At 40.6% G+C, this 15,565-nt stretch overlaps 1 protein-coding gene across 7 annotated transcripts in view; it reads right to left on the bottom strand.

Annotated features, from left to right (window-relative positions):
- Positions 1-15,565, bottom strand: part of hectd4 (HECT domain containing E3 ubiquitin protein ligase 4) — an 87,164-nt gene that overhangs the window by 44,828 nt on the left and 26,771 nt on the right. For 5 of the 7 annotated variants that reach the window (XM_088618715.1, XM_088618719.1, XM_088618720.1 and 2 more), the window contains exons 8-19: positions 15,170-15,362; positions 13,772-13,933; positions 11,823-11,936; positions 11,213-11,353; positions 9,655-9,887; positions 9,274-9,416; positions 8,755-8,825; positions 5,226-5,331; positions 4,540-4,660; positions 3,715-3,843; positions 2,327-2,451; positions 1,086-1,239 (exon numbers count right to left, since the gene is read on the bottom strand). In XM_088618715.1, the coding sequence (XP_088474841.1) occupies positions 1,086-1,239; positions 2,327-2,451; positions 3,715-3,843; positions 4,540-4,660; positions 5,226-5,331; positions 8,755-8,825; positions 9,274-9,416; positions 9,655-9,887; positions 11,213-11,353; positions 11,823-11,936; positions 13,772-13,933; positions 15,170-15,362 (1,692 nt within the window). The remainder of the gene's footprint in view (positions 1-1,085; positions 1,240-2,326; positions 2,452-3,714; positions 3,844-4,539; positions 4,661-5,225; positions 5,332-8,754; positions 8,826-9,273; positions 9,417-9,654; positions 9,888-11,212; positions 11,354-11,822; positions 11,937-13,771; positions 13,934-15,169; positions 15,363-15,565) is intronic. The other 2 variants (XM_088618718.1, XM_088618722.1) reach the window with 1 other exon arrangement.

Here is a 15,565-nt window from a genome sequence, read left to right as displayed (position 1 = left end):
GGACAACCGGCACTTGTTTGATAGAAACTGGTCATCAGGACAGCTACAATGAGAGGAGGGCTATCAGCCCAATCTAGCCCATTTGGTACTAGTTGATACCTTTTCGGTACTGGTCAATAACCTTTTATTTTTAGGGACAATTCTCATACTCCCCATGATAGTACTGTCTTGAGTATCTTCTTCAGTGTTAAATCTCCTTTAATACCCACTGGCAGTCAAGATGACTTTGGAATATTGTAAAAATGTTCTCAGGCTCTCTGAAATGATCGTTTACTTTCAATATATACTGTATTACAGAGTATGAATTGTTTTGAACATTATGTATTTAGATAATATTTATATACACAATTTGTAGCAATGCTGTTAATTTATTGGTACTCCTTTTCATACACTAATTCATAAATACCGAAATGTCTTTTCATTTTCTTTGCTAAATCAACTTGGCTAAAGCTGCCTCCGAATTTGTTCAAACTACAAAAAAAAACACAAAAATGATCTACATAATATAAAAGAATTAGAAAGAAATACTGCATGATCCCTCGGAGTCAGGTACAATATAGAGGGCCTCTTAATTTACAAATGTTACCAGCTGGCAGGAACCTAACTGTTCATAAAGAACAGCACACATAAAAGAATCAATCTTAAAACTAAAATGCCAACTAAAACAGTGTTAAGAGTTGGAATAAAAACCTGCAGTGTGCAGACATGCTGGCCCTCCAGACCCATTATACCACCCTAACCCTGTTTTTGAAAGTACAAAGCTGGTATTTTAATTAAGTTAATAATTGTAGTTATCAATGAACTTAGAACCTACATTAGTAAGACGTAAGTGTTATAGGGTTATACGTGTTTCAGTGTCACAACACTAATTGACATTTGTGCCAACAGGTCAGAAAGCACACGAGAAGAAAGCGAGGTGTTTCTTGGGAGGAGGAAAATCCTGGAATGTGCTCTGTTTAACAGCCAATGCTGGCATGAGCAGGATATATATGGGAGCAGTTAACCAATTGGCTAGTGCAGGCAGCTGGCGGTGGTTTCCGAGTTCAGCGCTGTGAAAGCTGGCAGCTTGTGTGGCGACGACCCACCTGGCTGGTGTAGAGGACCAGCTGGACCAGCTGTGGCATCAGCGCGTCGGCCAGGATGAGGGTCTGGAGGTTGGGATGCATCAGGGAGGTCAGCAGAACTGGCAGCAGGTGCCCAAGCATGGTGGCCTTGGTCACCTGCTCCAGACCTTTCAGCCTACGAAAAGACACACATGAACTGTCTGTCACTGGAGTACTGTCAGTACGAACCAGCTGGTATAGATGCTTCCATGGCCATCTGTGGAGAGGATGCCACCAACTTTATCACTGGCACTGTGACCAGGGCCAGCCTAGGAGAAGCCAGGAGACAGGTCATTAAAAGGTTCAGGGAAAACTGCATGTTCAGGTGAAGGGAATGGCTTTGTTATAAGAAGGGGTGAAGCCTTGTCTGCCCACATCTCACCATGACCTAGTTACTGAGCCTTCAGCTCAGACAAAACCAATGGCCTTATCAATGACTGGGCACTCCTCTGTACTATAAACTGTTTTGGACTGAAGCGGCTACTTCTGTCATCAGAGGCTGACTGATCCAGGAGCTTATGATCACTGTTTTACAACAATGCAGCATGAAGCGCAGGCATAAAGGACTGTGCTTACAATCCTCCGGAAACAATTATTTTAAAGCAAGTGATTGCTGTGGAGCCTTACACCAGCTAAAATACACGTACAATTCCCAATTGATACACAAATAAGCCAAGCAATGGAAAGACAATTCACAACTTTTTTTTCCCCCCCATAAAAAGGAGTTTTCTCAGAGTTCTGTACTGTACTGGGATATTGAGGTTCATGTTCACACTGAGGTTCATGTTAAAAATAATTGCTCTTATAAAGCACTGTTTGCCCCAGAGGATCCTGAGGCACATACATGTTACATATAGGAGGTGACCCACACCACTGAAATGCAGCCCCTACCTGAAACACAGCAGCTACACAACAGGTAAGGAGAAGCAAGAAAACCTGCTCTAACTGAACAGAACTATTTACACAAATAAGGAGCACAGGTGTTAACGCAAGTCTCAAGGGGGGAGACAGATACTAAGGAAAGGAATCACTACAATTGTCACCACCTGATGTGTAATTTGAAAATTAGAACAGACTCTGTAATCGTATAACAGTCCCTATGACATGCAGGCTCCAGAAGAAGGATAAAGTGAGGGCAAAACTGCCTTGGGTGACTGAAAGAGATGAGACAGTTGTTACTCTGTTTCTGTTTTTAAATGCAGCTTCAGGAAAGACTGGATTACCTGCTCTCCCTGTCCTGAATATCACTGTTGATCAGAGCTGTAGTGACCTGCTGAAGTGTCTCCAGGACTTCATCGCATCCTACTAGGATCTTGGTGGCAAGAGACAAAATGCTGGTTTGAAGTTCCTAGGCAGAGAAGATTTAAAAACAAGTTCATAATTTCAAACTATACTGGAATTACAAAAAAGTAGGGCACTTTTTTGCTGCACAGTCTAAGGGGAAAAAATATTTAAGCTAGCGTTGCTGAGTAAGTGGGGAGGAATGCCACTTTCACAAAAAGATTAGTGTGACAGAAACTTGAATTTCACTGAATTTTTACTGCACTTGGGAAATGTGTACAAGACAAAGTAAATCAAACAGTAGGGCTGTGGCAAAGAACGTGCCAAGTCACAAAATGGGGAAAATGGGCATCTATAATTAGCAAGAGAATGATAATTAAGGAAAATAATGCAACATTAGTAATAAGATAATAGTGCTTATAAAAAAAGATTTTTTTCCATCCCCATCTGTATTGTATTAGTAATTTTATATAAAGGACAGGATATAGGCAGGCATTATTATAACTGCTATTACAGCTGACCTGTCAATAGACACAAAAGGGCTTCCTTCTGTAAATAGACTCAATGGGTGTCAATAATGTGATATACTACCAGTGAATAGTGGAAAAAGTGCACATTCTCAAAACGGTGTTAGACAGGGTTGGGGATTCTGAATTTTGCCTTCTTATTTGTAAGCCTTGAAAAAGGCTAATATAAAGGTCATTGTGGGTTCCAATGTGTACAGAACCCCTAGGATAGGGTCTGTCACAATCCTATAAGAATTTACTTTTTTTTTATATGTAGAATACCTTGTTAATTAAACAATAAATAATACAACATAAAACAGCAAATAAATACAGGACGGACAAGCTCAAGTACACAAATCATACACATTATAGCAGGCTCTGCAACAATTATTCCTTGTAACTGGGATACAGACATCCGAATTTAACTACATAATCAACATTAAAATGTATGTTTCAATACAAATATTGATTATGTAGGACATGCAGTGGATTTATTCATTCTCTGCCACTGCATATAAACATCTGAAGATTAAATTGGTATTACATATGGTTTTTACATGTATACATTAAAATATGTATTAATTTTAAAACTTTTAAAAGTATTTCAAACTGTAGCCATCTACGGTTTTAACAACATATTTTCCTCAAAGGGGCAATCTGAATCTTTAATTGAAATGCATATATTATAAATATATAAAATACATAAGGCCTGAGTCACAACCTTTATGCACACGCAGCACACTCATTCTCCCACACTGCCTCGCAGACGCAGAGCTGCACAGACAGAGAAACGGAGCAGAATGGGTATTAAAGGGGATGTTTACCTGTACCTTCATTGTCTCCCCCTGCAGGGAGCTGTCACTGTCATCGTTCTCGTCGGGCCGGATCAGAACCGTGTTGCTCAGGAGGTGGTTCTGAACTGCCATGAGGTAACACAGGCTGGGGGAGGCTACCTGAAACACAAGAGAGCCGCAAAGAGGAGCTCGAGTCAGCTGCCTCCCAGACTAGACCTCCCCTGGACAGGAAGAGTGTCGGGGATCCATGTGCCATGACAACCTGGCACAAGATGACAGCAAATCAGACCTATCAACGGAATATGTCACTGTAGGAGAAGATCTTATAAGAATTCTATAGGTCTTCACTCATGGTGACTGGTGACTTTTCCACGCACAGTTGAGTACACACTGCTGTATGTTTAACGGTTCTGTAGAGCCACTGTCATCAGGTGCAGTTAGGATCTTATCTGTGATGAGACACTATCAAAGCCATAATTTGTCTATCCTTTTAAAGTATAAAACTGTAAATATTTTATATATTAGTTCAGTGTTGTTATTCCTAACAAGATGTGAACCCACCACATCTCAAGAAATCAGAAAGTAAAGTTCTACTGTGATGTCCCATTAGGGAGGCAAACATCTACAGCAGCTTTAGGACATTTTTTCTTTGAAAAGGTGCGCACAGTTAAGCAGATGTTCAAGGTTAACAAGCCCAACAATGCAAATGAATCTTATTAAAAAAATTTGGTCTCATGTTTGCATGCTTACACAGACAAATGTGGCCCCTACACTTTTACCTTTAAGAAAATCAAACATTTTCAGTCACGAAAGACGCTGATAGAACTGAAACCATCTGGGTGGTGTATTACTCACTGGCACTGTGGAAAGCAGCTTTTGGAAGTCATCCTTAGAGACTGTTTGGCACTTGGTGATAAGAATACAGGACTCTCGAACCACGGTTTTCAGGATATAGTGAAGCAATTCATCATTCAGCCTGCCAGGCAGAAAAAGAGTGGAAGACAAACTGATCAGTGTGGATCAGAACGCATTTATAATATGAGAAGTACTTAACTACTCTCTGTGTTATTGTCATTGTATACCCCAACACGAGAGGGACAGAACTTATAGTACTGTAGGCCAGGGGGCTACACAGTGAAGATGCTCTTGTAGCACACAGGCGGAGCTCAGTGATCCAGACTAACCCAAGACTGAGTCAAATCACTAGCTAACTGTGACTGGGATTAGGCTGTCCAGGGCTCTCAGGCCTTGGACGACCTGTGATGACAGCAGTGTGACATGCTTCATCCCTCCTATACATGCTAACTCTCTGTGGAGCTGCAACATGGCAAGTGCCAAACAGCTCTGCACCTGGGCACGATGGACACATCTGCCCGTTCCTTCTGCCCTGCTTGAGTGTGCAAGTCCCGGCTGCAGAGTCAGCCCTAAAACAACTGGCAGTTCCATGATGGAGATGAAAATATAACTGGCGATTCTATTAAAAACAACAGCAGGCTCTCAGAAAAAGCAAATTCAACGCATTTAAGCTTTTTTTTTCTTACCTATAATGTTCATCATCCTCACTCCCAAACCTGCTCTTCTGAAGCTGGTCTGCCAGGTGGGTGAGGATCACATCTCGGAGCTGTGACAGGCCGTCGTTTCGCTCACCTGAAAACACACATGACTGCCTTTCTCATTCAAGAACACTTGCGCAGGGCTACCTCACATCTAACAAAAGAAAACAGCATCAGCTATTAAGGTAAGACCCTTTAAAAAATCATATAATTTAACCAACAAATGCAGATGTGCCATGATGCTTTATTGAATTTCTTCTGGGAATGAGCATATTTTAAAATGTCTTAGTCTTTCAGTTTATTTTAATATGGCCTGACCCAATTTCTTCTCTCTGAGTTTAAGTTGAAGAATGAAGACAGTCTTATTATCCCCTTGATCATTGCTTCATCATTCATTTCTTTGATTTGACTGTACTAACTGTATTTAATAGTGAATCCCCTGTTACAGACATAAGATGTATTAAATAATTGGGTGACCTTTTCTCCCAATACTAGACTCTCCAAGGTCAATTCTCAATGTTGGGTTCTTTTATCTTTTATCTTAACAAAATGGTCAAAAGGAGCTTCAGTAGATGCTTGGAAATTCAGGCAAACACCTGAAACAAACATGGGCATGAAAATGAACCTAGACTACGAGAAGATCACGTTACATTAATCACCACTTTTAATAATGACTTCTAATAATAATAATAATAATTGCATATTTTAAATATTAAGAATACATTTACAATCAGCGGACAACAGCAACACAATAAAGACCAGGCTGAAACAGGAGGACAACTAGATCATATGGTATTAAAAAACAGCTCTCCTACCACATGGCACCACCCCTGCTTTTAAGTAATGAGACTAATTAATGACTTCTCTACAGCGGACAATGTTGGTATCAACATGCCTGAGCTCTACATCTGACAAACAAAGAGAAACAGTTTTGTGACCAGTTTCAACACTTCAGTGTCCCTGTGCAAATATAACAATAATACTGTGTAACACTGAGCTAATAAAACAAGGTGCCCTGAGCCATGCTAAACAGCATCTCTAATCAAGGGTCCTGTGTCTTCAGCTATAAAGGTTTGGGGACTGCACAGCCATGTTTAGGAGGGATTCCAAGTACATGATCAGAATTACACTGGCTACAGTATCTCCTTGGACAAGAGGAAGAAAAATACAATAGCTAAATTTAATCTGCCCTGCTAGGAGTAGCAGTGAAACATTGAGGAATGGAATACAACATTTTGCTGATTATATTTTTATGGTAACATTTTGGGGATAAGATTTTTATGGTGATTTTGCAATAGAAATAACCGTCCTTATCAGATTTCCATCATTAAATTTCAATGAGGGGCCATGTTCTCTCTGTATATTGAACTGCGGCTTAGAAATATTTTAAGGAGATATCATATCTGGCACTGTAAACAGAATAAAGAGTGTGTAAAACACAAACAGCATTAAGCAAATGCATATATAACCACAAGCACAATTCCTTATTACCGAAAATATGCAAAGACAAAGAAAACAATATTAACAAGATTAACCTTGGATGTGAGCCTTCTGCTTTATACAAAGGTTGACGTGTGGTTTAAATCAATGATGTGTTATTTTATTCAAAAGGTCCTGCAACACTTTCCATTTAAGTTATGTGGTTGTAACCTAATGTTCTCAGCATCCACACAGCCCATATGGCTTTAATGATTTTCATATCAGGGATCTGTCAGGCCACAATGTCTTTGTGAAGGTCTTTTCAAGCTTTTATGTTTCAAATAGGGGTTCAGTACTTTGGCAGTGTGCTTATGTTGAAATCGGATGCCCAATGAAACATGTTCCAGAGGGAAAGGCATGGTGGATCAGAACCTGCCTGGACCTCTTGGCAGTCAAGGTAACTTAGATTTTAAGTTAGCCTTGACTTTAAACAAGCTGATGTTGATTACTGCCAAACAGCTCAAACCTGGACTCTTCTATAAAGATCACTTTTTTCATCTTATAAGTGTAGTGTTCCAAGCAGCTGCACAGCCATTAAGATCATGGTGCTCTAAAGGTTTTCTTTCTGTTCTTGAAAAAACATTAACACCTGTACTTACAGTACTATAATATCTGTCACATAATACATCACATTTAGAAAGTTTGAATTTTCTTCCACGACCACATTCACTGGCAACAGTACTAGCTTTCTTTAAACTTTTATTTCCTTCCCAGGAGCCAGTGTGGTCACTATGAATTTCAAACTAAAAACACATCACAGCCTGTACTTACACTTCCATTTAAAAGTCTTCAGAGCCTTCCTATGGTGTCCCATTTTGTGAAAATGCAAAATAAGGCATACACATTTTTTTAAACTCAATGTCAAAACTGAAATGCTCACACTGAAAACACCCAAGGATACAGAGTGTCTTTCCTAGTGGCTGTTGCCCTCACCAGTGTGCTCTGGCTGCTCTGTCTGGAGGAACAGCCTGGCCTAACCAGTGTCAGGGTGGTACACTACACCTTCCATTTCTTAGTGCTGTGTAAACTGTGCTCCTAGGGATATTCAGTCCTCAATATTTTTTTAACCCTTCTGTTGATCTGTGCTTTTCCATGACTTTATCCTTGACTTTTAGAGTCTTCATGGTTGAGTCTTTGCCTGAAACTCACTACCTGATAAAGGAACTTGTCAGAAATGTCATATTCTGAAATAGTAAGAGCCATTATTATTGGACACAGAGGCCTCTTATCTAATTCTCTCATCTTGTTAACCTACAGGAAAGGGCTAGAAAACTTATGCAATTATTTTTTCCATTTTCCCCATCTCTTTACTTTTTTGTTTTAATGCTTTGAATGTTTGATGTAGGCTGTGCATATAAAGTAATATTAATTGCTACTTCAAAAGGTCATGACTGCAAGCTTTAAAGTATCAAAATGAGAAAATACTTTCGCAGGGTACTTAAGGGTTTGTCTAGCACCATCAGACCAGTTGCAAGCTGTCCATAGGGAAGCTCTCACCTCCGTCTCAAAGGAACAAACTGACAGCTTGGAGAGGGAGCTCAACTGTGGTATTTTCCTACATCAAGGAAAAACGCATGTTTGGAAGCAAGCCACAACCTGTCCTAGAAGATGAACAATGGAAATCCTTCTTTTCTTACTCCAAGTGCAGCTAAAAAAACCAAGATAAACCCTTTCTTTCACATCTGTCAAAAGATAATTCTCTTTAACAATTGGTATTCATGGCCAAAATTCTCCCAACTTTCGAACCACCTTCCTGATGACTCTTCAGCCTTATAAACATTGAATTATACACAGCTGTGATATACTGAGACCTGTTTATATGTAAATAAACAGAATTAACCTTTTCCTGGCACTGTACTAGAATTCTCAGATGAAATTAACTCGACCCAGTATTGGCAAACCAAGTACAGCTGGTCCATTTCACAACTTTATATTCTATATCCTCTTTTTCCATAATTATTTCTAACAATCAACTGCTTTGTTGTGAGCTGGCAGATAAACAGACTGCATTTTCATTTCCTTTACCACGTTTGCTTACCTTCTGTCAAGACCAACTTCAAGAGGTTATTAAGCTCTGCCTCCCCGTGATACAAGGTGTTTAATCCAGAACTGAAACAAAACAAAATCAATTTTTTGCATCAACATTTTTTGCAAAGTTAATTTTTCATGTAATATCCAGTTTGGAGTTGCTTGGTGTTTATTCACATTTTGGCCTACAGTAAAGACTCCTGTGCTGCATGAGGTCAATCAGGGCAGACATGCCATGCACACAGACAGGTCTCATTCCTTCATATGGCTTCACACGTTTATTAGATTTGGTAAAAAATAAGAAAACTATGGAACCATTTGCAGACTTTTTTTCTGGGTTAACAGCTGGTTTATAATACACATTTGTACTTTTTCACTCAACACAGAATCTCTAATTGTGTAAGGAAACTAAGAGTGTAAATAAGGTCCACATCATCAGTTTTTCATACATTCTTATGTGGGTTCAGAGCTTGTAGAATTACTGGGTGGTGGAGGCCTAGGTGTGATGTCATGAATTTGTGTCCATTACCTGATTGCAAGGCACACCTCCTTCTGTATTTCAGCACCAATCTGATCAATTGGGGCCATTAGCAACTGCCAGAGCAGCAGTCCGGCACGACGTACCATCTCCTGATTCTGCTCTGTCTGAGGACTGAAGAACCTGAAGACCACCTAGGCAGAGAGTGAGATGAAATGTGCAGACACTATTTGGTAATAATTAAAATGCTCAATACCTTTACAAGCAATTCACAGCTCGAACAGGATTGAAGGCAGGGATTTAAAACAGGAATGCAAAAAGAATATGGTGGAGGCTGGTCCGGACGGGAAACCCACACTCGTGGTCGGGAAAGCAAAAAATGTCCAACAAGACATTGTTTAAACACATTTCACTTCTGCGGCTTGCTCATACCTGAAACACGACCAGAATGCAGCGGATTATGCAGGTGTCTCCATTCACCATGGCCTTCTCCATGATGTCACAGATGCTGCTGAAATGCTGTGCTTCTATTGGATGCTGCTTTCCCAGGAATGTGCTGATTGCTATGTTGCTGCTGGCAGCCAGGACATTCAGCTGGTGGATACACATGGCACCCACATGGTGCAGTAGCTGGTTGATCACATCGCTGGTGTGCACTGCCTCTTCTGGAGGACATGGGGGGGAAGACCCAGAGTAAAGACAGGAGGACTTTGAGAACATACTCATGTAAAGGTAAAGAGGTAAAGAGACATCATCATGTAAGAAAGAGAAAAAAGACAAAAATCCCTGATGATTGTAGCAACAGCAAAGGAGTGAAACCGTTACACGATAATTTTTCTCATGCCGCTACCAAATACTCTTTTTCACAGTCCATTCGCTGTTTAAAGACCCAGAGATTGTAAGATATTATTTCTCATAACCCTCATATTTGTTTTCAAGCATGAGATGACATGCAATTTTAAACCTTCAGTGCTGCAGAGGAGTTGAATCTCCAAGAACAAATTAAATGCTACACTTCATGCAGATTTCATGAATTAAAAGTGGAATATGGAAAAAATGGCAAAAGACTGCAAACCTGAAAACTAAAATTACATTAAGATTAAGGTATGCTTTTACTGAACACTCAACACTTTAATTTAAGATTTGATGCTTGTAGATAATAGTCAATGCCCACATATTCATTACTCCTGTTGCTTTCACCTACCATCCTCAAGAGTCAATAGCTATTCTCATCCGGACAACTGCACATTCAATTCACTATAATTTAGTCACTGAAGACATCTGCTGCAAATAATGCAGTTTACGACCATCCTTATCAGGACCAGACCACATCAATCACACACATGAAGAACAGAGGTACAAATAAGCACAAAAGTCTATGACACAATGCAGAAAGGAAACTAAAGACTGCCACAATATTTTTTTTTTCCTGGACAGAAATGTACAGTACTGGAAATGAGAAAAACAGACACCAACCAATAGCAATATTCTTGTTTCAGACTCATTGAAATTCTACATTTAATTTACCTTTCAGATTCAGGTACAAATATAATTCGATAGCACTCTTTAACCGAGTAGTTTGCTGGAGAAATGACACTACCTACATACATTAGGTCCAGCAATTATGTGATACTATTTACTCACATAAGGAGGACACACTGCAATGTAACTTTTACATCAAAGCTGCTTTCAAATCGACTGTTAAGATGGTTGTTTAATTCTTAATGACTTTACTTACAGGTAAATCCATAAATATATCATTGTCCATATTATTTTTCTTAATTTATACTGTCAACGGAATTTTAAAGTTCTCAGAAGAAAATAGCAAAGTAACACAGCAACCCTCAGCAGTTTTTGCTCTCTGGGGAGGTTATACTTTACAACAAGGCTACAGTGACTTGAAAGCTGAAGCAGCATGGCAGGCAGATGGATGTGGAGTACAGGGCTACGTGTAAGGAGTCTGTACTCGCCTTACTGCTGTTCACCTCACCTTTGGGTTCTTTGATGATGTGGCTCACACCCAGCCTCTGGCAGACATGATGGAAAGCCTGGTTCCCTGGATTCGACCACTGGTCCATGTAATCGCTGGAGCAAGTCCAGATCAGGTTGTTCAGCGCATCATAGCAGGCACCTGGACAGCAGAAACATGGCTTCAGAGAACGAAGCTCCCCGGTGGAATATTCTGACCAGTGCCAACCTGCAAGAAGTCTTCTGCCTGGGTGCTACAGTCACAGGACCTTCTGCCCAGTCTTTGTTTAAATACAAGCAGCTTCACAGTTTCAACAGCATAAAAAAAATGTTATTTTAAAAAACATTCATCTTCTCCCATGAACAAATCCAACATCTGAAAGCATTCAGTACAATCCATTTCCACAGTGGCACATCATGTCATTTGTTTAACTGAATAACTCATTGAAAACCACACTGAATAACTACACTGACAAAAGCATCAAAAAGATTCCCTGAGGAACATTTTAGGTAGGAATATAATGCTTGTTAGCCACATTACATTTAAGTTATCATCTTGTTTCCAGAACAACTGCATTGATGGGCGGGTCAGAGGCTGTGGCCTCGGTCCTTACAGTCAGTGTATACCTTACCCAGTCCGGGCACCAGGGCTCCCCGACCCAGAGAGCTTCCTGCTGCATCGATGAGGTCAGCGCGGCTGGTGAACTGGCCATCAGCAATGCTGAACACCAGACTAGAGGAAAGGACTGACGTGAGAGAAGAAAGCCATGAATTTTACACAGTCGTCAAGATGAATTTGTACAATTCCAGTGTCTGGTCAAAAGTCCACTACATGCCCAAAGCACAATACGAAGGAAATATTAAACAGAAGTCTTTTACCCAGTGTATTTGTAAGTCTATTATTGCAAGCACAGCCTGAAGGGTGTATTTTTCATTAATTTACAAATATTCACTCCAATATCTCTTCTTATATCACATGGAACACCTCTTTTTCTAACCATAGCGATTTGTAAGCTTCTGGTTTTTCACCAAACACAAGCAGTGTATCGTTATGTTACAGACAACGGTGGCCAATGAACTGATGGTTTAATGTGGTATGTACAGCTGTTTCTGCAATATTAAAGAAAAAATGAATATGAGTTTAGGGAATAGGTTGAAAAAAGTTAGGCAATTAAACAGGGACCTGGGACACAAAACTCTGTAAGAAATGTGACAAGCTCCCTGACTGTATGGACTTACTAGACATGGAAAGATGAAAGCACAGGCACTAACTGCAATGCTGAGAACAAATGAAGCCTAAAATAGGGTAAAAGGTGATGGCAGATATAGTGCAAATATGTCAATCCCACATGTAAGCAGAAGCTATTAATATAACAGCAGAGAAAACACAAAGGATGTTTTATATTTAGCAATGGTATTTAGTTGCATCACACAACAGAGTAACAAACGTCCCTGAGCTGTCAACTTTAGAATAACAGGTACATATACTTATTCCTTAACCATGCACTGATCCGTAAGCCTAATTCATTTAATTAAACTCAATTATTTATGCCTGTTAAGACATACAGTACCTTTTCCACCTTTGTAACATATCTAGGCTTTTAATTCTGAGCAAGTGCTTAGTAAGCACAGATCTGCATACACTTCTTGCAAATGACAAGACTAATGATCGGGATAAAAAGAGTTAGGTTTATAACAATATTACATAATCTTTGTAACATTTTATTCTTTTATGTTATTCCTAGTTGGCAAATTAGTTAGCTGGCTAATTTCTCTGTCATTGAGGGTCTATAAGCCACCCTTTCTAGATCTGAACAACAATACTGTATTTGAGATGTCAGTCCCACTAGACAGCTTAATGTCTTTATCATCACATTCACATTTTCCATGCAGTGTTGCCTCAATCAAATGATTTTTAATCCTTTGGGATGTGCCACTAGCTTGAATGCATTATGACAACTAGATTGTAAACTGCTCTTAATGAGAGAACAGTGGAGATGAATGTAGTAAGGCGAGCTCTGGCCAGAATACCCTGATTGTTTGGAAAAGCACAAGACCCTTGACTGAATGCTGAAGAAAAGGAGCCATAGAACCTGTCTGTGCATGGTGAGAAACCTACCAATATGATCAAAAAGCATGAAGTGTCTGTCCCTGAAACTCAAGGTTTGGACTCTGCTTCTCAAGAAGCCTATGAAATCCCACCAACCCCACCAACACTGTGAAGCAGTGCCAACTGTGGGTTTTCTTCAGTGATTACAGTTCATCTAAGACCAAGACAGAATCTACTCCAGGAAGTATCAACTGCTTTGTTTCATTTTTGAAACCTAATCCCATGACACTATTAAGCAGACAGGGAAGAAAACTCAAATAGGACTTGTGTTATTACTTCTGTATCACACAGTAGTGCCCAGGTCTGTACTGTTACTAATGTATAGCCCAATTCTGTCAGTTAATTTTAACTGCATTGTTAGCATCTCATAATGGAGGATACAGTTCAGTTAAAAAATCACTTCATAACATATAAAAAGCATTTAAAATGAATTTTAAATGATTGTATTTCAATACAATAATTTACTCTTACTCTTCAGAGACGACAGCCCACTGGTGCCCCCGAACAGGGAACGAGTGGCGGAGCTCCCAGACACCCCTGGGGGAGAGACCAGCATGACCAGGTAGGTGCCGCAGGTGTACATGGGGGTCTTACGCAGGGTCTTCAGCGGAAGCCCACAGCTGGTGTTCACAGCTGGGGGCAAACAGAATACAACACCCAGAGGCTTGTCAGAAACACAGACCTGTGGAAACTGGCAGTCAACGTATTTATAGATGTGCGTCACACATTTAAAGAGATAATTTCCACAAATCTTATGAACGGATTTGAAGAAGGCTGTATTACTGTCATGTCTTTCATGATGATAGTTCTCCAAGTCCTCTAAGTAAACCATACTTGCACTGGTCTCTGGTGTCTAATTTATAGCTTTTAGGGCAAAATGATCATATTTCAGATTTTTCGCATGCACATATCTGCATTTCCGAACAAAAAACTCCAAGAATTATTCCTGTCTCTCTCTCGTCATTTTAAATTATTGATCAAATTAAGCACCAGCACAATCACCTCCTAATTTCATGTTCTTGCTTGAAATGGATGTGCTGACAGCAGTGTCACAGACTGATTAAAATATCCCACAACACAGCCTTTCCTCAGAGGCTGCAATTTTCCCCCTGAGTACTCTCAAGAAGCCTCCTTCACTTCAGAGCCGTGCAGAATGAATCAAGAAAATATCCTATAGCTTGCCACTGGGGGTCAATGTCGAATTTAAGGCAAGCCAAGAAACATAGGAGTTTAACAACTCCTCGTTAGTATAGTGGTAAGTATTCCCTAACCCGACGGGGAGAAAGACTTCTAGCTGATGTGTGGTGAGCGTTCTGGTGCACTATGGCTGCCTACGCATCATCCAGGTGGATGCTGCACATTGGTGGTGGTGGAGGGGAGTCCCCATTACCTGTAAAGCGCTTTGAGTGGAGTGTCCAGAAAAGCGCTATATAAGTGTAAGCAATTATTATTATATACAAGAATATACAAGCATTCTGAGGGTCTTCTACGGCATGGCCCAAGACAGCATTTTCTTATCGAATCCTGTGAGGCCTATAAGAGCTGCTACAATATGCTGCTGATTGCAACAGTTAGATGAAAGTCATCACTGCAGAGAAGGAAGCAGGTCTAACACTGAGCTTCTCACTGATTCGTAATGAGGATCCATCAGGTATGTAAATGAAAGCTGGAAAGCCACAAAAGCTCAGGACTGGGATGCTTGTGTCCACCTTGAGCTCAGCAGCTCGAACACCCCCTTGGGTAACGTTCAAGAGCCTCTAACCCCATGAAACACATTCCCCACGCTAAGCTGACTTGACAGAGGAGGGAGAGGGGGAGCTGGCGCCACGCGGCCAGTCTGTGGGGGGGCACGGCCGCTGCCACGCCTACCGGACTGCTCCTCCTTGAGCGTGTTGGTGATGGTGGAGCCGGTGAGCGCGGCCAGCGTCGCCGAGTGGGACGCCCTGAAGCGAGACATGCGGCTCAGCAGCAGCTCGTTCAGGCACTTGGAAGACTCCCCCTCCTTCCTCATCAGGATGGTCCTCTCTTGCAGGACCCCGGCAGAACACGTGCCATTCTGCGTCTGTGGGAGGAGAAATACATCATACAAAATCTTCTAAATAATGAGCTAAGGCATGACACCTAAGGTACATTTTGGAAAAAAACACCAAATAAAGCACTACAAAAAGAACATTTCTAATGGGAAATTAACTTTCAAGTTAAGATGCAGATCAGCTAAAGGTGCATATTGTTCACCTTCATACACTGTACTGGACCAAGAGGACA

The sequence above is a fragment of the Lepisosteus platostomus genome, chromosome 24 (genome assembly GCF_059453375.1).
Source record: "Lepisosteus platostomus isolate fLepPlt1 chromosome 24, fLepPlt1.hap1, whole genome shotgun sequence".
In the NCBI taxonomy this organism is placed as follows: Eukaryota; Metazoa; Chordata; class Actinopteri; order Semionotiformes; family Lepisosteidae; genus Lepisosteus; species Lepisosteus platostomus.
This window is presented reverse-complemented; position numbering and strand designations above follow the sequence as displayed.